Source organism: Antedon bifida, chromosome 11, assembly GCF_963402885.1.
Source record: "Antedon bifida chromosome 11, ecAntBifi1.1, whole genome shotgun sequence".
NCBI lineage: Eukaryota > Metazoa > Echinodermata > Crinoidea > Comatulida > Antedonidae > Antedon > Antedon bifida.
The window spans coordinates 2,266,117-2,293,511 of record NC_136236.1 but is presented as its reverse complement, the minus strand read 5'-3'; the positions used below and the strand labels follow the sequence as shown (position 1 = coordinate 2,293,511).

Genomic DNA, 27,395 nt, shown 5'->3' with positions numbered 1-27,395 from the left:
GACTCTATAAAATTCAGAAACTTCCCAAACCAAACTTTTCCAGTTTTCCAATATGCCCTCAAATTAATTTAAACTATTAAACCATTCATAATATCAACATTTCTGGAAAAGCAGACACATTAGGCTAGCCAGCCCAAAGGTGCCTGGTATTGTCAGAGATAACTCTATGACTGTTACTCTTCTATTAAATTTAATGTTGATTATTATGATATGATGCAACTATATTTGTTGAGTTCTAGATGGCTTAACAGCGCTTTCGGTTCAGATTGAGCAGATTCTGTAGTTCACAATATGTAAGGTACGGCTATTCCTTTTAATTATGTGTTATCACGTTATGTTGGTGAACTATAATTCCAAATGAAAAATGTCTTTTTTCCCACCAAGGTTACTGTCAGTTTCTATATCTGCCCAGGACAAACAAGAACGAAGAGATCCTAGATGCTCTACATTTCAAGATGAATTTGCTAAGAAAGACCCCCATACAGGATTCAGCTTGAGAGCCGTCAAAAGTAAGAGATCTTAATCAAATCAAATCAAATAAAATATACTTTATTCATCATCGTTAAAAATAGAAAGAAATCAGAAAAAAAATTGATAAAGAGATGAAAATGAAACACATAAAAACTCGAAACAGAGGACTTATTTGATCAACTACACTCTACTTTGGGTGTTTATGTAGTCTTTTTGGAGTTTTACACCCACCAATATATCAATTTCTTGGTAGAGTAATTCAACTCATTTCCCGGTATCATCTTGTAACACTTTAAAACCTCATAATATTACCATAAACATGTTCTTTGAAATACTTGGATGTGGTTTGGAATGTTTATATGATTTAAGAGGTACTTTTATAAAGGTTATTCTAAAATTAATTTTATATTTAGGATTTTTAGCCACAACAATCCCAATAATGGAAGTTGTAGAACAGAAGGGACGGAAGCGTTCATGGAATTATTGTTTTTATGCTAAACAATTCTGAAAAACAAAAAAATATGTTTTACTTTTTCAGCCACATCCAACAGCTGGGATTGCCAATAAAGGATACGTCTTAAACCTACACTCTGTAAACAAGTGGGATGTGGTAGTGATAGTGTTTTTAAGTTATCCACAGGATTTGGACCCAGGACTCTAGGTAAGTAAGCAAGCATATATACAAACAAAAGAAGTGGTAATGGTAATAAAGCAACTGTTTTTCATTTTCAAAGAATGTGAATACCAAGAAATACATTTTAAGAAATTAAATTTATTGTTAAATTGACCAAGAGACTGCTTGCCAACGAAAAAATATCACCACAATTATAAATGAAAGGATAAATCCGGCAAATAGATAACGTATTTTATTTATTTTATATGTCTGTTTTTAAATCAAAACGCAAAGTATAATCAAATTTGATGTTAAGCAAAGTCTTTAAGTGATTCCTTGCTGTTTTATTTATTGCCGAGCTAAAACATAACGGCAGTCGTCCGCAACATCTTAAATTAGATTAAAACTAAAAATTCTCATTAAAATATTTGTGTACATATTTGCTGATGTTTTCTTATGTCTTGCTAGGAATTATTTGAAGATGAGTTTGTTCCCCTGACCATGAGTTCACTGTCAAATGATGAAAGATGCAGTTTAAATATTGATGTTGAAAGGTTGTTAATGGCCCCTGAGCTCTCAACCAGCATGCTTCCATTAAAGTTTGTTAACATCATCATTGTACCTCCACACTGTCTTAAAAAACTTACCCTGTACAAGATGATGTCATACTTTGGATCAGTCTATTATAATTACAGGTAAGGTCATCTCCATGTTAACTTCATCATCATAGTTTTCCTCACTGTCTTCTTGAACATACCCTGTACATGATGATGTCATACTTTGGATTATTCCATTATAATTACAGGTAAGGTCATTGTCCGATGGGTTAGATTAGCCATCTTCTTATACAAGCGTGGTATAATTGGTATGTTTTTTCACCACGTTGCATATCTGTTTTGTAATCTGAGGCATGTGACGTAGTTGGGGCTCGTTTCCCGGGAGTTGATCATTCGGTGCAAGTTTTTGACATTGGGAACTCAGCAAGTGACTTTTCTTAATCTGCCCAGTGGAATCGCTCATGCGTGTGATTGACAGTTGATAGCAGAAGTTATAAACTTATGATTCACAGTCAAGGATTAGGGGTGGTAAGAGTAAGAAGGGCTGCTCTCACAGTAATAATAATTTTGTGATTTTATCACACTTTTTTATCCACAATTGGACACGATATTTGATACATAATGCAACGATTTGGAGTACTTTTTGTGGTTTTTGGACTTTTTTTGAATTATGGAGAAGGTAAAGAAATGAGTAAGTGAGCTAGTTAGTCAGGACAGCATGCTTAAACTTTTTAGCTTAGTTCAGGCTTGTAGTTTACTACTTTATTCACTAACACCAGGTCAATATTGTGAAAATAAAAATTAAAACATTTTTTATTAATTGCACATTTTAAAGTACTGTACAGTATTTAAATGCATAACAATAAAATGATTTTGTCATTTAAAAAAAATCTATAATATAGAATTTTTTATTTGTGCAAAAATGTTTGGATTTTTTATTATCAATTTGTAGGCTTAAATTACATTTGGAAAGAGAGAATTTTTCTTTTAATTGAACTATCATAAATAACTTAACCGCAGGAAATAATTCCTTCACGATATACAGTTAAATCTAAACATTTTGAAAGTAATTAAATTTATTTGAATTTTTAAAATAAAAATATCTTATTGATCTGTAGCTTAGAAATTATCAAGTTACAGTTTTGCATTGCTTTGGACCAATCAGCATTCATAACAGACATACAGTGTAGTAATAGTACTAATGAACAGTAGTACTATTGAACAGTAGTACTAATGAACAGATGTCAGTAGTACTAATGAACAGTAGTACTAATGAACAGATGTCAGTAGTACTAATGAACAGTAGTACTAATGAACAGTAGTACTAATGAACAGTAGTACTAATGAACAGTAGTACTAATGAAAAGTAGTACTAATGAACAGTAGTACTAATGAACAGTAGTACTAATGAACAGTAGTACTAATGAACAGTAGTACTAATGAACAGTAGTACTAATGAACAGTAGTACTATTGAACAGTAGTTCTAATGAACAGTAGTTCTAATGAACAGTAGTACTAATGAACAGTAGTTAGTACAGTTTCTTAGTACTAATTGGTATAATAGGTTTAAAGTTGCACCATCACAAGATCAGTACTTTATGCTCTGTGTACACTATCAAACTTTATGTGACAAAAAATGTTCTGTGCCCATATATGGACATGATGATGTCATATCGCTACCATATTTGGGCATATCACTACCATATTTGGGCACATCAAAATACTTTGATAGTGTAGACAGAGCTTTAGTTTTGCAAATTATAATCCTAATTAGTAGCATATGATGACAATGGCAATGTATGAATGTAACCTTAAAATTCTGGGTTCTATTCTGAAATATGCTTCTCTAGTTTTGTCTGTAGTGTATTGTAGTAGACAGAAAGCACTTCCTCTTCCCACTTCCTAACCCTACAATCAATATTTTTTGTAACAAAGCATAAATATCCTGTTATTGCATAACTTGTTATAGTATATTGTTAAAAATTACAACAATTACAATTAGTGTGTTCATTCATGTTCTTTAATTTTATATGCCGGACAAATCTGGTATTCAGAATGTGTTTTTTATAAATAAATAAATTTGGAAAGTTTCCGGTTTTCCCTTCAGAAAGTTCGGTATTGGGAGAGTTGACTGTACATATTTGCATTACATTTTACACCTTGAAACCTGTTAGTTCAAACTTTAAAAAAAAATGGTGTTAATGTTCTGCAAGTCATCAAAACATCATTATAAACATAATTTAATTTATATTAAACTTAAATGATAATGTAATATAAACACAAATCTGCCTGAGCCATGTTTTTTCAATAATGTATTTGAGAAAGATGTCACCCTATTAACCCCTTTGGGGGTGCGCATGTCACATTTACCAAATTTAATCTTTCAATTCTCTGTTGCTGGTGTAGAAGGGGTTAAAGGTTACCCCTGTATTGCAACTTAACAGCCAGGAATGCCTTAAGTACGTATCGTTTTCATGAACATTAAAGTATCCGGTGGCAACAGATTTTTTTTTCGGGGGTTACCCCCGGGCAAATGTATTGTCTGTGATATTTTGACGAGATTGCCAAAGCTGATTATTTCAATAAACTTTGTATCTGTACTTAGCCTTAAGCTCTGTCTACACTATCAAACTAGTTTGACAAAAAAGGTGTGATGTACCCAAATATAGTAGTGATATGCCTAAATATGTTAGTGATATGCCCAAATATGGTAGTGATATGACATCATCATCATTTCATATATGGGCACATCACATTTTTTGTCACATAAAGTTTGATAGTGTAGACAGAGCTCTACATTCAACAACTTACTTTCCTACATAAAATTGTTGGTTTATTGATAATTTCACTGGGAAGAAGTTTTCTCTGAGGCAATGTTTTAACAGTTTTAAATTTTGACGCGGTGCGGCAAAACTGATATTGTTGTAAACATTTAAGTTCAACAACATTTAAGGTTATATATACAGCCTCATATGATTTTCACTCGTTATCTTGTTTCGCTTATGGCGGGTGATATGTTGACGTGTTGACTCGCTTGCTTCTGAGAGGACATCATACTGTGCACTGGCTACCATCCAGCCAAGGTTGCAATCTGCAAACCAAATGTTCAAAAACCACAAAGCAATTGGATTTAGTTTTATTACTGTTGTTTTCTTCATGTAATTCATTCAGATTGTGGTTAAAATTTGAATTAATGTCGGTGATAATTATTCTATGAGAGATCTGAGTTCTACCGTACATGTTGAGAAGAGGCATTATTATACGTTCAGTATCTTAAACTGTTCAAATTAAGAGATTAAAATGATTCAAATACAAGTTCATACCGTAATTTCACAAATTATTATCATACAACATGTTATAGTAGAACCCCTCCTTTGGAACACCACTATTAAGGGGACTCTTTGCTTGACAAATGAACATGGGATGTTTTAACACTACGGCCAACCCCTATCGGGAACACCCCTATTCCCTCTAGGTACTTTGTTGGGTCCTAGAGGTGTCACCTTTATTATAGTGGTTCTACCATAGTAATTTAGATATGATATGGCCAATACAGGAAGGCCATTCTTCCTCTTCCTCTCTTAAGATAGTTTTCAAGAACATGTTATCGGGTCATCCTACCTTTGACCTTCAATGTCAATATTTTCTCAATTCTCACAAAAAATGTTGCATGTTTTATTTATACAATTAGATTTGTTTTATCTTCATGCAACATTTTTTTTTCTACGAATGTCAGGTGTGTAAATAATTCTACTCGCCATCTACTTGTTACGTTCGCACTTTGACACCAATGTCCTTCCGTCAAAGCACGTTCTTAAATTCATTTGATCCTGGAATATGTTGATTGTCAGATAACAACAGAATGACTGGAGGTGGTGTGTGAACTAGAGTTTCAATACTAAGTGATGGATGAAGACATTTGATCATTTCACCAGGGTTATTGTACCATTTGTTTGTTACTCTTTCTCAAATAATTGCATTTCAAACATTGACCTTTCTGTGTTCTGTTAAAAAAACATTTGATTTGTGTTTTTTATAATTAAATTATGTTTTTTCAAGTGTTGTCAATAAATCGAAGTCTGATTAAATCTTGAATCAAAAAGATAAAGCCAAGGATGACATTCTAATATTTCTCATTAATTGAAAGATATGTCTGAGAACCATTTCATCCCCATCTTTACTTTTACTAATCCTAGAAATGGCAAAATTATTTATCGATTTTGATCTTTAAGTGAAGTCATTTAAAAATCATTCTGCCCGTGCAGTGAAGATGGGATTTTGTCTCTTAAGCCCTGTCTACACTATCAAACTTTATGTGACAAAAACATGTGATGTGCCCATATATGGACATGATGATGACATATTTGGGAATATCACTACCATATTTGAGCACATCACACTTATTTGTCAAACTAGTTTGATAGTGTAGACAGAGCTTTTCACTATTCCTTGACACAGTTTTAGTGGTTTCTAGGCAACGACACATCAATGCGTAAGTTATAGGTCTTCGAAAACTCGAAAGCTCCATATTAATATGTCTTGTTCTACATTCCACCATTCGTCATCTATCAAATAATAATTGTCTTTCATTTAAATAAATCTCAACCACCTTAACTGGCTTAAATGGCTTACAATACATGTGTTTAGGTTAAAGCACAGTATCAGAGATAATCTAAGGAGCATGTTGTTGCAGACCGCAAAGTATCTTAATGTTTAGTCTCATAAGGCTTGTGTACTTAACATTAATAAAATATACCACTTGAAAACAGGATCTAGCCAATTGAATGTAAACATGCACATAAATTATTAGATAATAATTTTTTATTATTCTATGTTACCTGTAAGTATTTCAGATTAGTTTTGGTCCACGTCCAGTTTTTTGTCAAATTGGTGACAAATGCTGTAAATACATTTTTTGGAAAGCTTTTTATGTCATCTCCCAAATAAACCTCTGAGACTCTTTTCTAACTATCACATTGATATTTAAAATATTTACTTTATTCAGAAAACATTTAAATGCAATTTTTATTGAGATTAACACAGTCACTGGACTCCTGTTAACATCTTTTTCAACATCTTACTTCTCTACTTAGATGTGATGACGATCCCATCTAAGCCTAAGATCTGTTTAAAAACCTTACACCCTTAAAACTTTTGGCACTCGCCCCAAGCCTTTTCTATCCCTGTATGGAATATGAGTTAGCAATATGGAATTTAGTATTATACTTGATATTGTCTGGAACACATTTTGCTACCATATGTAGTACAACTCACACATGTTTAACATATGGTATATTAAGATCTGATCACATTATGATTATGTGGTTAAGAAATTGTATTGTTTTGTGAGGAGAATTTAAATGAATCCCAAATTAAATCAAATTTGAACCTTATATAGTAACACATGAGCATTTATTTTGGATTTAACATTCAATTTAAACATTTGTTGATAATCAATTGGGAATATATATAAAGACTGTTGGGAGCTAAAACATTAGATTTTGTATTTTGATAAATTTAATTTTGGAAAATACTAGATTCATGATGAGATTGTGTTTTTTCTTTCTAATAATAATCTAAAAAATTAGGATTTAATTTGGTAGAAATTGTAGGAAAGATTTATCTTAGAGAAATAATTGAGATTAAAAAGAGATGCTGTTCTATAGTGGGACTCACAATTGCAATTTTAATTTAAATTACTTTAGCTGATTTGAGGCGAACAAAAGATAAATAAAATCGTCGTCCTATGGTATAAAATTATTAGTCCTATAAATTACCCAGGATGAAGTCCAGGATGTGTTTAATTAAGTTTAAATTTATATTGAATACAAATGCAACCTAATATTTATCTCAAATTTATTTCGTTTTTAAGTAGAATTATCGATAAAACTGTAAAATTGGTTAAAGTGAGTAATTTACTAATTTTACACTACCCTCATGGGAACTGACTTTGTCACTGTTTTGACACAAATGTTTCACTAATAAATTTACTAAAACATAAAACAGAATATTAATAGAAATAGTTTGCTAAGTTTACGCAACACTCGTGCATAGGAACAAATGTTCTCACAGTTTTGACAAAAATTTCTTGCGCTAAATTTAGTAAAACATAAAACAGATTATTCAAACGCATGTCATTTGAATAATTAACTAATTTTAAGCATTACACAAGGGAAATTGTTTCCCCTGATTTTGTTTATACCTGAGTTTTTTTTTCTCAAAAAACTTAATTCTATAAAGACAGAGGCCAGTGACCCACAATTTGTAAATTTGAGGTCACTGTTTAAACATTGTTATAATGTGTAAATAGGTTCACTCTCCCAATAGCGCATACAATACTCTCTGAAAAATATAAAATTCTCCAAGTAGTCGCAAAATAATTATTAACATTCGGAATACTGTACCAGAATTTATTGAAAACCAGTGGCTGTATTTACCAATCACACTTAAGTGAAATATTTCCCTTAAATATTAAGTATTTCACTTAACTTAATAAATATTTAAGTATTGTATTGATTGTATTCATTTAGATAGGAGATTTTTTTAATGTTAATGGTAATAAGTGTTTCCCTTAGCCTAGTGTGAATGGTGAATACAACCACAGACATTTTAGGCCAGCACAAGGGTTTCCCGTTTTGAGAGAGATAACTTTCATACAATATACCAGCCTTTTACTAATTAAAATTGCTTATTTTTAGGTGCTATTCAGAGTATAATGAGCCGATGTTGTACTCTCGGGAAAGAATTTGGAACAACAAATTTACATTGTGAATCGTACGAAAGTGTGGTTGGAATCCCAGAATCAGATCGCATAGACTGTGAAAATATTTTCAGCTCGTGTTGTAAGAGATCAATAGAAATTGCTTATTGTGATCGAGGAATAAGAGACTATAACACAATTAAACGGTGTGTGTATGGTGGAATGCTATCAGCGTCTTGCTTCAACATTCAAGATGAGGTAAGTGGTTTGCTGGTTTTGGAGCTCGCCTACCGATTCAAAGGTGTGGGTTCAATTCTGGTTATGATTTTTACTTATAATTTTTAGAGAATAAGATTCGTTTGTCTGATGCCTGTTGAGAGGCCCACTGTTTCTAGAGGTCCACACCTAGGCTGCACAACCCCTCTCCAAAACACCTCCACCACCCAAATGATAACCCAAATTATGGGAGAATGTATTTTATTACAACCATACTATTTGAAATTCTTTGGAAAACAGGCCTGAATAAATACAAAATAAAAAAACATTTTTTCATATCCTTGAATGTTTGGTCATTATAGTCTCATTCCCAATTAATCTTTGACCTAAAAAAACACCTTATCAACCCTCTTAACGAACATAAAAAAGCAATCACTTAATTGCTGTTCAGTTAGTGTTTCAAATTTATTCGCAAATTTTATTATAAACTAACTTATGTGAAATCTTGTTGTACTATTTAAACTTTACGAAAAGGTCAGAATGTAAATGCTTAGTATCCTCTGAATCGTGTATAACTTGACTCATAGTGACAAGATCTATTGATACCTTCTCCTATCAGTCGCTAGCAGCCACGTCTCAAGGTGTCTGCTCTTGCCATCTCCAAGGCTAATCAAAGAAAATGTTGAATCATATGATGTTAGATTAAAGTGAAACTATAGCAGAGCTTGGTGCAACATTTCACCCTTTAAGATTAAGTTTAACACTATGTATGTTCTAGTTTGATGTGAAAGTGATCCTTATAAAAGCATTAGCAGAGGATTTGAGCAAAGTCCTAGGCACTTTCTTGATAAGATTAAATGATTTGTTGTAATCTATTCAGCGTCCTTACTCCCCATCCCAGATTTCCAAAAGTCAATCTTTTGCCAAGTTTTCTATACCAATTTGTGTCAAATGTTATCAATACATTTTATACTCTACTTGTAACATTTTGAAGTTGGTAATCTTCTAATTTCTTTCTCAAGAGGCTTTTAAACAAAATTTGTTTTGCTAAAGCTCTGTCTATACTATCAAACTTTATGTGAAAAAAAATGTTGGGTGCCCATATCACTACCATATTTGGGCACATCACACTTTTTGATTGATTTTTTTTGATAGTGTAGTACAGAGCTATAGTAATGTTTTTATTTGCTTCACTTCCCAACATTTTAAAAACACTTTAATTTTTGAAATTATTTTCTGAATCCAAAAGTCTATGCAAGTTCAACTCTTTCCTAAACTTGAATTCTCATTTATGTATGGTTGTACAAGACAATGTAATTTTCTCTGTAGACAGAGAAACTGATTTTACAATAACTTAATCATCTCCTACTGTAAATGTTCTAAGAAATTATATTCCCCTGCTTAGCTTCTAGGAACTTATTGATAATTAACATTTCAAAATGTTTAGCCGCCTCACCAATTATCCACAATTAGGGGCAATTTGAGAGTACTGTATACTTAATTTTAAAGCTATGGTGGAGGTCTAATAGTGTCTATGAAAGGAATTGTTACACAAACATTATCAACTTCCTATAATAATGTTTGTATTTTGAATATGCTTTAGGGAAGATACTGACATCCACAGATTACTGCCATTTCCACATTAATAATACCTGTCATGTTTCAGTATGAATGTGTTGTAAGCCAGGGGTCGTAGGTTCAAATCCAGAGAGAGGTCATAGGTTCAAATCCAGCAAGAGGATGTTTTATCATATGCATTTTTAGATAAAATTATTAGATTCATTTATTAGAAGTTTGATTGCTCACTAGTTTTTACTACTCTACAAGTAACTACTTAATATCAGCATAAACATTAAGTTTGGTCTTACTCTTAGATAGGAGTAGAGTAACAAATGGTTTAATGACATTTAACATTGCTAGGTATTGCATACTTGTGTTATTTATTGTCAGCTATTACAATCATGTTTAATGACAATATTTTGTAGCTGTAGGACGTTTCATGCCCGTGAATTTGCTGCCTATCGTACGTTTTAACGTTGGTGGTCGTAATCAGCTGTCACTGAGATCATCTTTTGTTGTCATTGATGTGCTCATCTTCAGTTGTGGCAGCCATGTTGGCCAACCAATTGGCGTCGATCACTGTCAGTCTAGCCGTGGGTGACATGTCACCTGGAATGTACCACTGTATATTGCTCACTTTGTCTGTTTGTACATGCTGTAGGTCTCTGCTGGAATACAACCAATCACACCACACTCAAATTTAACCCGTGTTTTCATTACCATGCCAAAGAGTATTAAAATAGATAGTTTTTGAGATAGAATGGATATGAAAGATTAACATTTTTATGTTAATATTTGAAACAAGCATGACATGATATTGAATAATACTAAACAGCTTTCTCTGGAGATCTTGTCAATATGTTCAAGACAGTATAATGATAATAATGATAATTATAATAATAATAAATTCTCAAAAAATGTCATGGATATTTAAAAATAAATGTTAATTTTTTTGTTAAACCAGTTGTCAAGTACTTACTTGCTACGTTTCGGCTATTTTCAGTAGCCTTGGTCACGCAAATGACGTTGACATGATGTTCTGTCATTCGTCATGGTTCGAATGGATATAAAAGCTTAAAAATTAAATTTGATTCTAAATTTCAAATTGGAGATTATTGATTTATTATTAATTTCAGCATAGTGTTCTAGGAATCTTTGTCTACACTATCAAACTTTATGTGACAAAAAAATGTGATGTGCCCATGGACATGATGATGTCATATCACTACCATATTTTGTCACATAAAGTTTGAGAGTGTAGACAGAGCTTAAGTTTTAGGTCGTACACAAACAAAAAAAGAAGAGATATCTTTTTAACTGAACTCCACACCTATGAATACACATCTTCCAGGTGGCACTGTACAACTATTTTTATAATTTAATTTGACAAAGCAGGTGACAATGACATGTGTCATTTAACCTGTGTGTGACCTGTCAATCACATGGTTTCTATGGCGATGCGATGTACACAGCTAGCAAGAAATATACCACCAACGAAATGATAATATTTATACTTTATGATGCTTTACTTTACTACAACTCTATAAATTAATCTTAAATAAAGAATAAGTTATGAGGAATTGGACATTATTTGAGGTCAAAGGCCAAATTTTAGATGGCCTAAAATCTTAAAGGTGCGAATTTCTGATACGAGTTGACATACCAAATTCCATGCTTCTCTATTACCCAATTTGAAGTATTATGGATCTAATTCATTCATTCATTCCATCTTTTATTTCGGAATCTCTGATCCATAGAAAATAAAATTACATATAAATTAATTAAAAATAAACAAGACTGTACTAATTATTACTACTCATCCACCTGGAGAGCATCTTTGACTTATATACGTCTATAATTGTTGTTGTTGTTAAAGCCCCACTATCATGTCTTAATAATTCTATACAAGTTATGGATTCTCATATTACTTATTACTCTTTCTTAAATATTAATTTGTTTATTTAATTTTATAGGAATGCTGCAAGTGTTGTCGACTGGGTTCAAATGCAGGAGAACAAGGAATGGACTGCAATGCTGAAATACCAGACTTAGGCACACTTTGTAAAAGCTCCTTCTTAACTTGCTGCCTTGATAGTTCTGGAAGGGCTGGTAACGTTCCAAGTCCTACTGCTACCACAGTTGATAATGGTAAGCTGTTGGATTCATTCTCTTATTGCGCAATCTATGAATCAACTTTGCTCATTGCATTGTGGGATGGTTGACAAACACGCACGTGAAACCTTGCACATCGTGGCACATACTGTAAACAATATTTTAAAATCCATATAACAAATTATATATTTTGGGGATGCACAACATCATTCGACATGAGCAGGGCTAAATTTTATCAATATTTTTACGCCTCATATTTCAAGCAAGGCCACCCAACTAATTTCATTTAGTACCCCACCCTGCGGGATCTTCAGATGCACTAATTTTATTGAACCTACTGTACCCTAAACTGTACCCTAATGTATGGAACCTACCCTAAACTGTTTTATAGCTTTATCTTTATTTGTATGTTTTTAGGAGTGAATGAGTGTAACACTCCAGGGGTGTGTCAGCATCGCTGCATTGATACGCCCAGCTCCTACTATTGTGAATGTAATCCTGGATATATCCTACAATCAGACGGAATCACTTGCATCCCAGGTAAAGGAACGTTCCATTTAAAATATATTTAAGTGAATCAAACAAATTATTGGTTTGTGCACATTCATATTTCCATCGTTTCAAAAAATATGCAGCCATTTAAAGCTCACAAATCATGTAAACAGATTCGTCTAGTGGAAAATAAACTAAATCTATTCTTATTTTATTCATTTTTGGAGATTTTATCCAGTAAAATATGCTAAATCATTTCATAGATCATTTAAACCTACTGAAAGATACGTTATGTGTTAATAATATTTTAAAACATAAAAAGGAAGAATCATATTACAGAAAATGGACAAGGATGTTTTGTCTTTTGCTTCTGTAAATTGGCCCGCCCGAGTATTAGGAAGTCGTTGATTGTTAAACAAGGGTGTTTGGTTAGTTTAACGTCTCACATGATAGCCGCTTGTCTACTCATGCAATACCTAGATAACTTTAACATAGAGTACACATGTGACAAATATTAAAATCAAACCTATACCAGAAAATTAAGTAGGCTATTAAACAAAGCTATCCCTAGATTCAACAACATGTAAATGCATTATTATAAAGATAATTTGTAATAGCGATTTAATAAAGCAAAAGGAACAAAATTAATTTGGCCTTGTTCTGACAATTTAACTTGAACTCTGTTGGTGTATTATCTTGTCCTTAGCCTTGAAGTGTAAAGGTCAGACAAATCTTTCCTTTTTACATTTCTTTGTTCATAATAACCTGCAATTAAAGTCTGTTATTTAAGTCATGTTATTTCTCTTTCAATTATGATCCTCTGATAACAGTATACGTACATGGTATGTCGTACAAATAATGACTGTTTTTTAGTTGAATATATGGAGAATGTTTTCATGAGTTAAAAGGTTGAATGGTCAATTCAACAAATATTAAATAGGATCCATTTTTTATAGAATCAAATATTGTTTAATGAATGGTTTTTCTTAAGCTCTGTCTACACTATCAAAATAGTTTGACAAAAAAAGTGTGATGTGCCCAAATATGGTATTGATATGCTTATGGTTGTGATATGACATCATCATGTCCATATATGGGCACATCACATTTTTTTGATAGTTTAGACAAAGCTTTATTTAATATAATTTGTTGTTTTATCTTGCTTCTGTAGCTGGGGGTGATAGGTGTACGATATCATCACCATGTGAGCATCAGTGTACTGATACCGGTGAGGAAATCATCTGTTCTTGTGACTCAGGCTATGAACTTCATACTGATTCAAGGTCTTGTAATGGTATGCTCAATTCATTTTTATTTCAGTGTACTTAAGCTAATTTGAGTGAGAACTCTCTGGTATCCTTCGGATGGGACATAGAGCTGTTAGTCCTGTGTACATAGTGCATGTTAAAGAACTTGGTACACTATTCACAGTGTGATGATCTGGTATGCGCTGTACTGGTGGCTGCCGTTGGTCCGTGGAGGGCCTAATCCAAATATAAATACCAAAAAAAAAAAGAAAAATATGTAGAGTCTGTACATGTAAGGATCTCACAAAAGACATTAAAAGAGTTATTATAAAATATATGGTAATATCATTGTAACATGCTTGCTTCACAAAACTTAATAATAATACATGTAATTCTCAAAAAATTTCATCTGGTTTCAAATGATTATTTAAAAAGTACTTGGCAACTGGTTTATCAAAAAAGTTAACATTTATTTTTAAATATATGTAATTGTTTGAAGGTTTGCATGACGAAATCAAATATAGTTACTCAACAGTTCTTTTCAGAACTAAATATATGTGGTGTACCGCAAACTTTATATCAACAATGTTATGTAATTATTATGTTGTAGATGTGGATGAATGTCGTGTAGGGAATCCTTGTCAAGCTGGTGAAACTTGTATCAATGAAGTTGGAGCATATACGTGTCAGAGAGCTATTAGATGTGAATCGGGATATGAATATAATGACCTCACACAACAATGTACAGGTAATTCAATTCAATTCTAAAAATCATATCCAGAAGAAAGCAATGTGAGGTAGAAATAACCAATGCAGATCTTAAGCTCTGTCTACACTATTAAACTTTATGTGACAAAAAAATGTGATGTGCCCATATATGGACATGATGATGTCATATTACTACCATATTTGGGATTATCACTACCCTATTTGGGCACATCACACTTTTTTTGTCAAACTAGTTTGATATATGTAGACAGAGCTTTATGCATACAACAAAAGATGTTCTCATCTTCACCATTTATTACTTTATCACCAGGCGGGTTAGAGTTTACCTATAAATTTAACTTTTTTATTTGATGTGTAAGTTTCTTTCTGGGAAGTTGTCGGTCTACAATCAATTAAAAAGAATACACCGTTCATTTTTCAGATATAAACGAATGCTTGTTGTATCCAACAATTTGTGCCCTCAAACAATGCGTAAACAGAGTGGGTAGCTACCAATGTGTTGACCGTAATGTCCCTACTAAGCAGTGTAGCGAGGGCTATGAGGTTTACAAAGGAACTTGCAGAGGTATCAAGATTAGCCTCTATAGCCTGGTAGACGCTCCCCATCCCTTCATTTAGAATTGCAGTAGCTGTAGTATAGAAACATTTCTAACTATTCATTTCAAACTTAATATCTGCCCTCCCCCTCCCGTTTTCTCTTTCCTAACAAAGCTAATTTGATTAAAGTGACAATTGGTAAATAGACAAAGATACATCAGTAACACATCAATTTACAAATGTACATGGTCAGATCCAGGATTTTTTTTAATGTGAGAGCCGTAACATATACTAGTCTATCAAATGTAGATATCAAAAAGTAGTTCATAATGTCATTGTAGCTGTCAAAAGGGGAGAGGCTGCTTGTCCCAAGCACTACCCCCTCCCCCTGGGTCTGCCCCTGGGTGGTGTAATTAGCTTGTAAGCTTTAGAATCATAATGAGCCTAAGAATTTGTGGCAGCTGTTAAAATGTATACTTCTGCCTACATTAATTGTAGGCCTATTCATCAACAGTAAACTCTTTATACATTGATGCTGTTCTGTATGTTTGTCCTCAACATTTCATCCAATTGATTATTTTAGCTTCAAGGTAGTTTCACATTGTTCATTTAATGTTGCATGAAAACATTTATTTCTTTAGTTTTTTACAATAGATAGTACATTGTTATAGTTCATGTAAATATATGCAGTATATTAATATCTACCATAGTACTATTTTTTAGTTTAATGAAAGCTATAATTATAAACAGTATAACATCATTACACTACCCATGCTGACTTCCAATCAATTTGATTCTTCTCACACTAATTAGTTTTTAATTAGCAGACAACAGTTCAATTACGCTAGCTTTATACTTCATTAACTTTTAAGATTTCCGCTAATTAGCAATGACTGCATAACAATGAATCATTATCAGCAAATTTTAACTTTGTTGTTTCTGTATCTTGGAGACTAACAAAACTTTTTTTTCCAACAGAAGATGGCACTCAACTAATTCTTAGTATTCCTAATTACTCACTTTACATGCATGTATACCTACCCGATTAATGTAGTTCTCTTTCCTCAGATATTAATGAGTGTGTACAAAATCCTGGTGCCTGTTCTGCTGGATCTCGCTGTGAAAATAGTCCCGGCAGTTATAAGTGTACTCGTATCACGCCATGCGGAACGGGTTATACGATGAATGCTGTAACGCAGAGTTGTGATGGTTAGATTAACTTAATACTAATATAATTATAAATTAGGATTAATTCAAAGTAATCCTTTATTACGCTTAGTCTTTCTTTTCCATCCTTAATCCTAATAATCCTGTAACAATAGAAGTAAAACCTAACTTTTCTTTTTTTCCCTCCTCTTCCCTTAGTTTTGCATCTGAACCATAAAATATTGATAATATAGTTGTTTAATAAAGTAGAACTTAATATAATGTTGAAAGAAGTAACAACACAGCAAAGTGCAACTAGTATTTACATTGAATAAACACATGCATTGCGGACAACAATACAATATGTTTTCATCCATGCAAGAGGATTACTAATAAAGCCACAGTCAGCAAGATACATTTAATATAATTGAATTTACACATTATTTGATAAATTTAACAGGCTGCATGTGAATTGAGACTTAAAAATACATTTGTGCGAATTTATTTATTTTGATGGTATCATTATTAAATATTATTTTCTTTATGTGGTAGATATCGATGAGTGCGCCCTCGGTGTACATACATGTAATCAAAAAGAAAGATGTATAAACTACAGAGGGCGATTCAGGTGCGAGAATTGTCGACGAGGATTTAAAGTTGACGGAAGCAACCAGTGTACAATTGGTAATAATCCCAATACTTGTTTCTCAGCAGCTCCACATATAACATGATCCCTCACTTGTTTGTCAAACTAGTTTGATAATGTAGACAGAGCTTTATGTGCCATTTGAAAAATGGAAACATCTTGCATAAGTATAGAGACAGTTTTTATTAAAGTTTTTATTATCTATTTGCAGATATTAATGAATGTGAAGAGGAAGTGAATGCGTGTAGATCCAACACTATTTGTCAGAATACAATAGGAGGATACCAATGTAGGAGAAGGTGCCCTACAGGATATAAATATGATGAAGTACAACAAGCATGTATTGGTAAGACAATCAATATTTATTTTCTCCTAGCAAAGTCAGATAGTGGCCTAATAAAGTAGCCTCCCTCTTACACAATCACAAACATACAAGATGCCCTACACAAACAAAGTTTTATTACAAGTCTTTGGAAGTAGAGTTGTTTTTTAACCCAGGAGCCTGGGATTGGTGGCTTAGCATCTAAACCACCAAGCTACATGTGCCCAAATATGGTGGTGATATGACTAAATACGGTAGTGACATCGTCATGCACATATATGGGCACATCACATTTACCAAATTTTTTTTGTCACATAAAGTTTGATAGTGTAAACAGAGCCTTAAACTGTTTGTTTTCAGATGTGGATGAGTGTTCAGAGAAAAGTCACAACTGTTTGGTTGGACAGTCGTGTGTGAACAGACAAGGAAGCTTCACGTGTCAATGTCCTCTAGGATACAACGCCAACAGACTAACAGGAAGATGTGAAGGTATGGGTATAGTCTAGGATCTGTCATAAGAGTCAACTAAAATCATATAATCCACGTTTTATATATTTGATGGAATATTTCATTTATTATATTTTGTTGTAGATGTTGATGAGTGCCAGCGTCGTGTATGTCAACATAAATGTACAAACACGCCTGGTAGTTTTCAGTGTTCATGTAATGAGGGCTTCGAACTTAACAGCGATGGCAGGACTTGTAAAGGTAAGCCCCTTTCACACATCTCTATGTTCTAAATAACCTCTGCTTCCTATCAGACACAGACAATTTCTAGCCTACAAGGTGTATTCACACTTGCACCGTTTTATGAACGCTGCTTTGGTAAATATTGAAAAAAATCATGTAAAGAATTGAACAGTGGTGCACATTGATTTTAGATTTTTTTTTTAAACTCTGTCAAGTAACTCCACTTTATAACATTTTTATGTTTGACAAAATCTTGAATCTGTTTTGGGTTTTATAACATTTTAAAAATTTATTTTGCTTCCGCAAGATTTGGATGAGTGTGTTATCTCATCACCATGTCAACAGCGATGTATGAACACGTACGGATCGTATAGATGTTATTGTGAGCGGGGATATAGGACAAGAGAGGATGGAACTTGCGTGGATAATGATGAATGTAGTTTATTTGCTGGTAGAGGGCGCCTGTGTGGTGGTATTTGTTACAATACACTTGGATCATATGAATGTCGCTGCCCTCCTGGTTACACTTTGCAATCTGATCGTAGAACTTGTAAAGGTGAGATATTTTAATTATAAAAATAGAAAAATATTGTTTGGTTAATGTTCCAGGCTATCGTCAATAAACTTTTCAACCTAGCTAGATACCACTTAACTTAATTTAGACTTCTCCGTAGGTGGATCCAAAGCCTCTAAATTTTGAAAATTTCAATGCAAAAGATAGACCATTAGATTTTGTTAAAATATGTTACAATTTGTCTACTTATTTTTACAACTCTGATTATTATGTATCTTGTAAAAATAAAAGGAAATTGAATTTGTAAGCCTGGGCCTCCTATTGAAAAATCCTGGATCCGTCAATGTGCTTCACTCCTTCTGCCAGTGTGCACAATCTAACAATTGTGGTGTAGAAAAAAATGTTTTCTGTTAGTTTAGCTTTTATTCTACCATGTTTTTAGAATTCTTAATTGTTGATAATTTGACTAATTTTATTGTTTTTTAGACCAAAATGAGTGTGATCTTGGTCTTGACAATTGCGGGTCTGAGCACACATGCTTCAACATTGGTGGAAGTTTCAAGTGTAATTATGTACAGTGTCCGAATTATTTCACTAAAGATAACAGGTAAGTCTTGCATGCCGTGTGCTTGGCTCAAAGTAATCCATAAAACTAATGCTACTTTCAAAGGCTGTTAATTAAAAAATGTGATAAGTTTTTCTTCTCTCTCACCTTCCCTTCATTCACCTTAAGCTCTGTCTACACTATCAAACTAGTTTGTATGGGTACATCACATATCACATAAAGTTTGATAGTGTAAACAGAGCTTTAAACCTTGTCTTGGAACAAACATGTCACTGCGTCAAACTGAAAACTATGTATTACCGTCAAACAAAACCACAGCATAATATTTTGGTTCTTGAAAATTTGCGACTAATACCCCTTTCACATTGCCGGTGTGTGTAAACTTCAGACTTTTTTAAAAGGTAATGTGAAACAGGTATCAATTTTTTTCAGGTCAATTTAAATAAAAATAACTTTTTGTTTACATTTAAGTTTACGAGTGACATCATTAATTGTTTAATACCTTTCAATACTAGTTATTAATTTGCTTGCCTGCAGACTGTTTTAATTTTTAAAGCATGTTCCATGTGTTTTTTACTGTGATAATATTTTATTAACTTTATCAAAAAAAATATCCCATCCAACCTTTACAGTAACATTATAGCTAAATTACCTAATACAGTAGAACTCCTCATTTGGGATACGCCCTATTCAAGGGTCACCCCCTACCACTATTCAAGGAACATCCCCTACCCCTATTCAGGGACAGCCCCTACCCCTATTCAGAGGACACTCCCTATTCTGGGGACACCCCTACCCTTTCCTGTGAAATCAATGGTGGTTATTATATGTGTTAACTTTATGGCCAACCTCTATAAGTTGCCACTTTGTTGGGTCCCTAAGGTAACCCCCCCCCCCCCCCCCCCCCCCACTTATAGGAGTACTACTGTAGTTTAAACTAATCTGTACACGCATATCATTTTGGTGTGAACACTGCAAAGGATTCAGTACAAACGTGTTTTGAATAACATGGCTTGCATGATAGATTTCAACATTAACAAACGGTCGCTTCATATAAGTAGTAGTCATTGGCAAAGATATAACAAAACTGCAGCATCTAATCTCAGCAAGCTTACACACTATCGCAAAGGTAAGAGTTGTTTTATTTAACGAGTATTAAGCTCTGTCTACAGTATCAACCTAGTTTGACAAAAAAAGTGTGCCTAAATATGGTAGTGATATGACCAAATATGGTAGTGATGTGACCAAATATGGTAGTGATATGACATCATCATGTCCATATTTTGGCACATCACATTTTTTTGTCACATAAAGTTTGATAGTGTAGACAGAGTTTTTATAGCTGTACTTCCTTTTTTAGTTCCTTTACCAATAATTCCTAATAATAATATAATTCCTGTCCACCTACATCCATTGCATGCTTTAAATGGAGGCTAAAGTTTGATGTTCCTCAACTCATCATTCCTACCCTTAGTCTATAGATAAGTTGCATACTTTAACAGCTGGTTAGAAGAAGAATTTACTGTACTGTAATAATAATATAAATATTAGTTAATATTAATTTCAGACTATTTTAAAGTACATATATTATTTTTTTGATAACAAGGTTATGAATTTGCCCTGAATTAAATTTCATACACATTTGATTTTTCTTAGTAAATGTATCCGGCAGATTTGTGGCATTAATGACCCAGAATGCATCAGGCAACCAACATCCATTACTCACACCTACATCTCATGGTATTCGCTGCCTCAAGTACCGGCCATGGTGTACCGTTTGACAGCCACCCCGCAATCTGGTTACACGTACGAATTCACTCTTACGAAAGGCAACGAAAGAAACGAGTTCCAATTACGGTCGTTGTACAACGTCGGCACGCTGAATATGATTACGTCAATTCGTGGTCCTAGAGAAATCGAGTTGGAGTTGGAATTAAACATGTATTTTATGGGAACATTACGAGGCAGAAATATTGCTAAAATATTCCTTTATGTTTCAGAATATACTTACTAACAGGGTTAATTAAATAATAATAAAAAAAAATTGTGGTAATATTAGCTGTAAAAACATAATGATATTATGTAAATATTTATTACATTTTATATAGAAAATGAATATACGTTTAATTTTCTAGCTTGCTTACCAAAATTTATGAAACTTTTCTACATTTCAATGTTGAATTTACCGGCAATAAAGCACTAGATCGAGTAGATGTCTCTAGAAGGAACTTGGCCTACTGGTTTGCTGCTTAGAGAGGCAAGGCAGCCACTCTGAATAAATAAGATGTTTTTTTTATTTTAAATGCGCCTTGAGCACTCTTGAGTGGTATGTGCGCTATAAAAATCTTGTTATTATTATTATAAGCACATTAGGACCATATGAAAACTTGAAATATAGGAATTAGACGTTTAATAAAATGTACATTCAGAAATATCAGGACCAGGTTGTATATTTAGCTTAAAGTTTAAAGAGCTTTATTATTATGATTGTTGTAGCTAAGATATCATTTATGTTTAAGTGTACCTGAGAATTTGAATAAATGGTACTTTCACAACCTGTTTTATGTTAATTTTGTCAGTTTTTGTTTAAAAGTACTTACACAAGCATCATTATTATCATCATCACTTTCACCATTGTCACTACTTTCACTGTCATTACCAGTTGAGTAAGTACAGTACAGTTAGAATAAGTACATTGCAGTTAGAGTAAGTACAGCAGTTAGAATAAGTACATTGCAGTTAGAGTGAGTAAGTACAGTTAGAGTAAGTTCTCCTTATTGCCAAACAGATACCATCTTTGGTATCTTTCTTCGCTGTATTGTACAATGAATTTGACCCATTGGCAAAGCATTTTATCTTATGTATAACCAGTATGTTTTTAAATTAAAATTTGTTTCTCTTTAAAATTTGTATGATGCCAGCATGAACAACATATTGTATTGTATACAAAATTAATATTTTTACTTACTATTTTATAATTGTCTTTTTATATTTAGTGCTGGATATGGAGATGTCCAAAGATGTATGCGTAATCTCGCAGCCTGCCCTCAAGGTGACGTGTCGTGCCTCCTGAATAAAACGTCTGTCATCTCGTACAACTACCTGGCGTTGCCGTCGATCCCAGCGCTACGACCTGGCAACCAAATTCGCCTTATCAGTATGCAGCCTACGTCACTGTCCAGTACTAGTTCTGTGTTTTATCAAATTGTTTCTGGCAATGATCAAAGATACTTTGCTGTTATTAAAGCTGGAACCATAGGTTAGTTGTTGCAAAGTTTAAAACCGCACTTTTTAAATTTCATACCTAACTCGCCAATTCCAGGATGAATAAATGAAATGCTTTTATTATTTAAGTCTCATTTGAGGCTTAGGGATGGAGTATGACCAGTCATGAGTTATAACCATGGCACTATGTTAGGATTGAACCCTGGACCTAGGAAGGCAAGCATGTTAAACACCAAGCTACCACTAATACTATTCCTTAAAAAACATGCCACTAGGTCAGGATTGGAACTCACTTAAAATCCTCCCAACAAGTTAAATTGAATTATTCATATAAAAGAATAACATAAAGCTCTGTCTACACTGTCAAACTTTATGTGACAAAAAAATGTGATGTGCCCATATATGGACATGATGATGTCATATCACTACCATATGTGGGCATATCACTACCATATTTGGGCACACCACACATTGTCACATGAAGTTTGATAGTGGAGACAGAGCTTAAGATATCAACCAAACAATCTTTTTTTTTTCTGTTTCAGGAACACTGTATCTTGTAAAAGCCGTTGAAGGTCCATATGAAACGGAAATAAAACTAGAAATGAGTACATACAACCGAGCGATGGCGCTAATTTATCGGTCCATTGCCGTGATCAGTATTCACGTCTCCGAGTATGATTTTATGTGATGGAATTAAACGGCAAATAAAATTCTTCATTGTAAATTAGAAACCTATCTGGAGACTCCACCAGAATGTCTCTTAAATTGTAAATTCATGTATGTAAATATGTTCAATTTAAAGGAATGCTTTTATGATGCGTTTGAGACTGAAGGTCAACTTGTGGGTGAACTTTACACTATGACATGAGTGTAAGAATGACTTTCTATTACATGGGTGTGACAGCAAGCCTTTATTTTCCTGTTACTGTATACTGGATGAAACAGAAATTATGGACAATTCGATTCCTTGTTGAGTGGCCCAGCTTTCTTAATTCAGCTAAATGAATTCAGTTTTAATTTCTACTATTATGTATAAAAAATATACTTATGATAACTTATGGTGCCCAATTACTAGCCCGCTATACAAGATTACTAGTAGTAGCCCATGTTGGCAAGAGATTACTAGTAGTAGCCCATGTCGGAATGGGCTTCTTAGTAGTAGCCCATGTCGGCACAAGGTTACTGGTAGTAGCCCACAGCTCAAAATTTTAGTAATTCCTTCTTGGCACAAGATTCCTAATCCATGGCAGATCAGAGAGCAGCATCTAAATGACCAGCACACTGCATTCTTTTCCTGGACACACACAGTAATCAAATCTTCAACATACACAAGACATCATCTCAATTTTGTAGTATATTTCAATTTTATATTAACAGCATGCACAGTGATTTGTAGGTGGTCAATTACTCAGATTATATACGCACAATTACCAAAGTATTTGCGCTAACTATTGTATCACATTGTTGTAAAAAAAACAGGTAAATTATTAAAACATGGCATGAGAATTTACAGATAAATAAATATGCCTTTGTGTATTATGTGATGTTTGTTGAAAGACTGTGGAATCTGGTGTTGACAGCTATATCAAGGGTGAAAAAAAAACCACATTTCTTTTTATTTTTCGTTTATTTTCATACATCATTTATTATTTTTTCATGATTTGTTTTTCATCTATTTCATTGAAACATGGACAAGTAACTTATAGACTATAGTACTGTATTTGTGTCTATTATACCATATGTGTACTGTATTAGCTTTGACAGTAATGTTTGACCTAACGCTGGAAATTGTTATAGAATGGTTGAACTAGTTATACTGTAGTAGAAGATATGTAAAAAAAGAACCAACCCCTATTCTCATGCTATCCAGTGCCCCTTTTAAGCCACCAATGCATTCTCTTGTAAAAGAGAGAAACATTTTACTAATGATGATATTGACACTAACCTCAATACTATTTGGTAATTCATAATTTATTAGCTAGATCTTTAATTTCAAAATGTATTATTTTATTTATTATTTTAAATGTCAAACGTTCTCAAGGCTGCATACGTAACGCTCCGTCGAGTCGTACAACTTCTCCATTCATCATTGGATTAGCTACTATACTCTCTACCAAGTGTGCGTATTCTTCAGGGCTACCGAAGCGGCTGGGAAAGGGTACAGTACGTCCAAGAAACGTTCGCACCTTCTCAGGAAGACTTGCTAACAAGGGTGTATCAAATAATCCTGAAAAAAAATTAATTAATTGAGACTCATTCTAAATCTTTTTGTATTTGCTTTATAATTCATAGCATGTTTAGCTTAGAGCTATTGCTTTGAAAATGTTACGACAATAAATTCATTTGTGACCTGGTCAATAAAGTAATCACAAATATGAATTTGGTACTGCAACCTTTGACCTTACCTGGAGCTATAGTGTTAACTCGTATCCCTTGACTTGCCAAATCCCTAGCAATTGGTAGGGTCATTCCAACAATAGCACCCTTAGAGGCCGAGTAAGCCGCCTGTCCCATCTGCCCATCATACGCCGCTACACTCGCTGTGTTCACTATTACACCGCGTAACCCATCAGCGTCTGGTTCGTTTTTACCCATTTCACCAACGACCAAACGAATGACATTGAAGGAGCCTGCTGCGTTCACCTACGAAGAAACATAAGAGGTCTTTTAAACCTGTGTCTTTACATAATATTACTTTACATACATATCTCATGTTCTACGGGTACAGATAAAATAATTTGTCGTGAATGGCCCTCTTCTCAAGGATGGAGGTAAAGGTGGCAATCCTGTTCACAAAACAAACATAACATACATACATAAACAAAGTCTTATTACAATCTTTGGAGGTGGATATTTTGAATATATACCAATAAAACCCGTTGGAACTCGTCCAATGGATGTGCTCGGTCTTTGTTAAAATTGTAGGTCTTCACTGCGATACCAACTCCAGCACAGTTAACTGCAATGTCAACCTTTCCAAATGAACTCTTCGCTAAGGCAATAGCATTCTTCACATCCTCTTCTGATGTTACCTGAAAATAAAATTACAGCACAAAAGTACAGATCATTATTTGCATCATGGATATCACCTTTTTAAAGTAAGATCATTTTTCAAAAGCATCAGAAAGAAAGTTTTATTGGGTGACCTTTTCAGTCAAAGACTGGACTCCCAGAGGGCCCAGTTATGATCAGTGGATGTGATGTACTAGTACACCGGGGTAACGATTTATAAGTGTTCTAGTTCACACACACACTGTCGTGGACAGACGTAATGGCACCATAGTTAGCTGCCGATGACACGATGTGACCATTAGTTAGGGGAGAAGAATGCTGTTGAAAGAGTGTAACATCTAAGTCCACAGCGCTCTGATCTTCATGAAATAGCACTATATTAAGCTAATGATAATTATTGGGACTAAATGATTCTTTGACAGATGTTCATAAACTTTATTTTATAAATGAAACATACATCTGCAGCAGCGAATCTACAGTTCTCTCCGAGTTCTTTAGCAATATCTTTGCCAGGTGAGTTAGGCAGGTCAGCAATCACAACTTGAGCACCTTGACGGACAAGTCTGGTAGCTGTTCCCTTACCAAGACCTGATGCACCGCCAGTCACAAGGCCAACCAAACCCTGCAACGAAAGGAAATTAATTGTTATTTATGAATATTTATATTTTATATTCAAATGGAAATTTCTGGTTGTTCAGACACAGACAAGTTATAAATCAATAAAGTTTATAGGATCACGATTTGAGTTAGGGCCTACTATAACTTGAATAGCCTAGCCAGGCCCTAGCCTGTAGTAGCTCTAGCTAGGGCTAGCCGCCTACTGTAGGTCCACTAGCTTAGTATGCTACTACCTACTACACTACAGAGCAGATTAGATACTAACCTAGGCCTAGGCTAGGCGTAGCTAGCTAACTAGGCCTAGCTAGAAAGAAAGTAGCAATCATAAATTGTTATATAGGCCTGCTAGTGTAGTATTTCTACAATGCAAATTGTTTTACCTTCATTGATCTTATTGATGACATTATAGAAATAGCCGAAATACTAGGTATAAGTAGGCCTAACTAAAGAAAACGCTTCCAAGCAGCTTACTGAAGCGTGGTTTTTGAGGGTAGGCATTTAAATGACCTGACCTAAAGTTTTAACCAATCATATGATTGCTCATTTGTAGCAACCTATCAGCACAAAGCTCTCATTTGTGTGATCCCGGTGCGAGCATAACAACACAATTTCACAACATCCGGCCCTTTTCCACATGTCAGACGACAGGTATATTATGTAGTTGTTTTTTGATAACAGAGAACTATCACTTATGCCATCCTCGTATATAATTAATTTCGTACGAAAAACACATTTAATTGATTATATCATTAGGTAGAGTATCATTCTTATAATTAATTATCAGTAATATATATAATTTTTGAAATGTTAGGGATATATTTTTAAATAACTATAAATAGATATATAATTTCACAAACACGAGATGTTCTTTTCTGCCTGAAACCTAGGCCCTAGCTAGGTCTCCTCCTCCTCTGCTCTCACTTCGTTCGTTTCGCTACCTGATCCGTGCAGGCCTAGGCCTAGGCTAGACTGGATATTAAGATTGCAAGCCAAAAAGGTAGATTTAGAAGCATATTTTAATGATTACCCATCATAAGTGTCACCCTTAACAGATAGTTAAGCTATGTTTGTAGGTCATAGCTTATTTTAGACAATATTTTAGCCTCCAAAAAGGGCAGATTAGTTAGGCCTATAGTATAGTAGGCCTAGCCTAGTAGCTAGGCCTAGGTAGGCTAGCATCTCTCTACTCTGGCTAGTAGCCTAGGTAGGCCTAGTACTACTAGGCATATAGCCTAGGCCTACTACTAGGGCTAGTCTAGCTAGGTAGGCCTAGTAGTAGTACTAGCCTAGTAGGCTACTACAGGGTAGTACTACTACTACTACTACTACTACTACTACTACTACTACTACTACTACTACTACTAGGCCTAGCTAGGGTAGGCCCACCTGGTTAGGCCCTACTAGGGAACTGGTAGGCTA

The 27,395-nt window shown here is 33.9% G+C and overlaps 2 protein-coding genes across 7 annotated transcripts; one reads left to right on the top strand and one right to left on the bottom strand.

Annotated features, from left to right (window-relative positions):
- Positions 1-1,719: 1,719 nt before the first annotated feature.
- Positions 1,720-23,968, top strand: LOC144856030 (uncharacterized). 6 transcript variants are annotated; one of them, XM_078714008.1, is made up of 16 exons: positions 1,720-1,779; positions 8,341-8,600; positions 12,092-12,266; positions 12,648-12,770; positions 13,894-14,016; positions 14,580-14,717; positions 15,120-15,263; positions 16,304-16,444; positions 16,934-17,065; positions 17,239-17,373; positions 17,710-17,838; positions 17,941-18,057; positions 18,347-18,595; positions 19,040-19,160; positions 22,115-22,377; positions 22,889-23,968. In XM_078714008.1, the coding sequence occupies exons 2-16, from the start codon at positions 8,358-8,360 to the stop codon at positions 23,032-23,034; spliced, it is 2,379 nt and encodes a 792-aa protein (XP_078570134.1). In that variant the 5' UTR covers positions 1,720-1,779; positions 8,341-8,357; the 3' UTR covers positions 23,035-23,968. The 6 variants fall into 6 exon arrangements, with proteins under 6 accessions (XP_078570134.1, XP_078570133.1, XP_078570130.1 ...); XM_078714004.1 differs by lacking the exon at positions 1,720-1,779 and adding an exon at positions 1,950-2,332; XM_078714006.1 differs by lacking the exon at positions 1,720-1,779 and adding an exon at positions 1,951-2,320.
- Positions 23,969-24,040: 72 nt separating this feature from the next.
- LOC144856034 (3-hydroxyacyl-CoA dehydrogenase type-2-like) lies at positions 24,041-26,383 on the bottom strand. The gene is made up of 5 exons (XM_078714014.1): positions 26,357-26,383; positions 25,816-25,980; positions 25,214-25,378; positions 24,752-24,989; positions 24,041-24,573 (listed from the first exon to the last, which is right to left on the bottom strand). The coding sequence occupies exons 1-5, from the start codon at positions 26,378-26,380 to the stop codon at positions 24,383-24,385; spliced, it is 783 nt and encodes a 260-aa protein (XP_078570140.1). The 5' UTR covers positions 26,381-26,383; the 3' UTR covers positions 24,041-24,382.
- Positions 26,384-27,395: the final 1,012 nt, after the last annotated feature.

Excerpts from the sequence above, each read along its gene's own strand:
- LOC144856030 (XM_078714004.1), top strand. The coding sequence starts at position 2,263 with ATGCAACGATTTGGAGTACTTTTTGTGGTTTTTGGACTTTTTTTGAAT. Across the intron at positions 12,267-12,647 it reads TGCTACCACAGTTGATAATG|GAGTGAATGAGTGTAACACT; the intron begins GTAAGCTGTTGG and ends GTATGTTTTTAG. Across the intron at positions 22,378-22,888 it reads TATTAAAGCTGGAACCATAG|GAACACTGTATCTTGTAAAA; the intron begins GTTAGTTGTTGC and ends TTTCTGTTTCAG.
- LOC144856034 (XM_078714014.1), bottom strand. The coding sequence starts at position 26,380 with ATGTCATCAATAAGATCAATGAAG. Across the intron at positions 25,981-26,356 it reads CATCAATAAGATCAATGAAG|GGTTTGGTTGGCCTTGTGAC; the intron begins GTAAAACAATTT and ends CTTTCGTTGCAG. Across the intron at positions 24,990-25,213 it reads AGTTCCAACGGGTTTTATTG|GTGAACGCAGCAGGCTCCTT; the intron begins GTATATATTCAA and ends GTTTCTTCGTAG.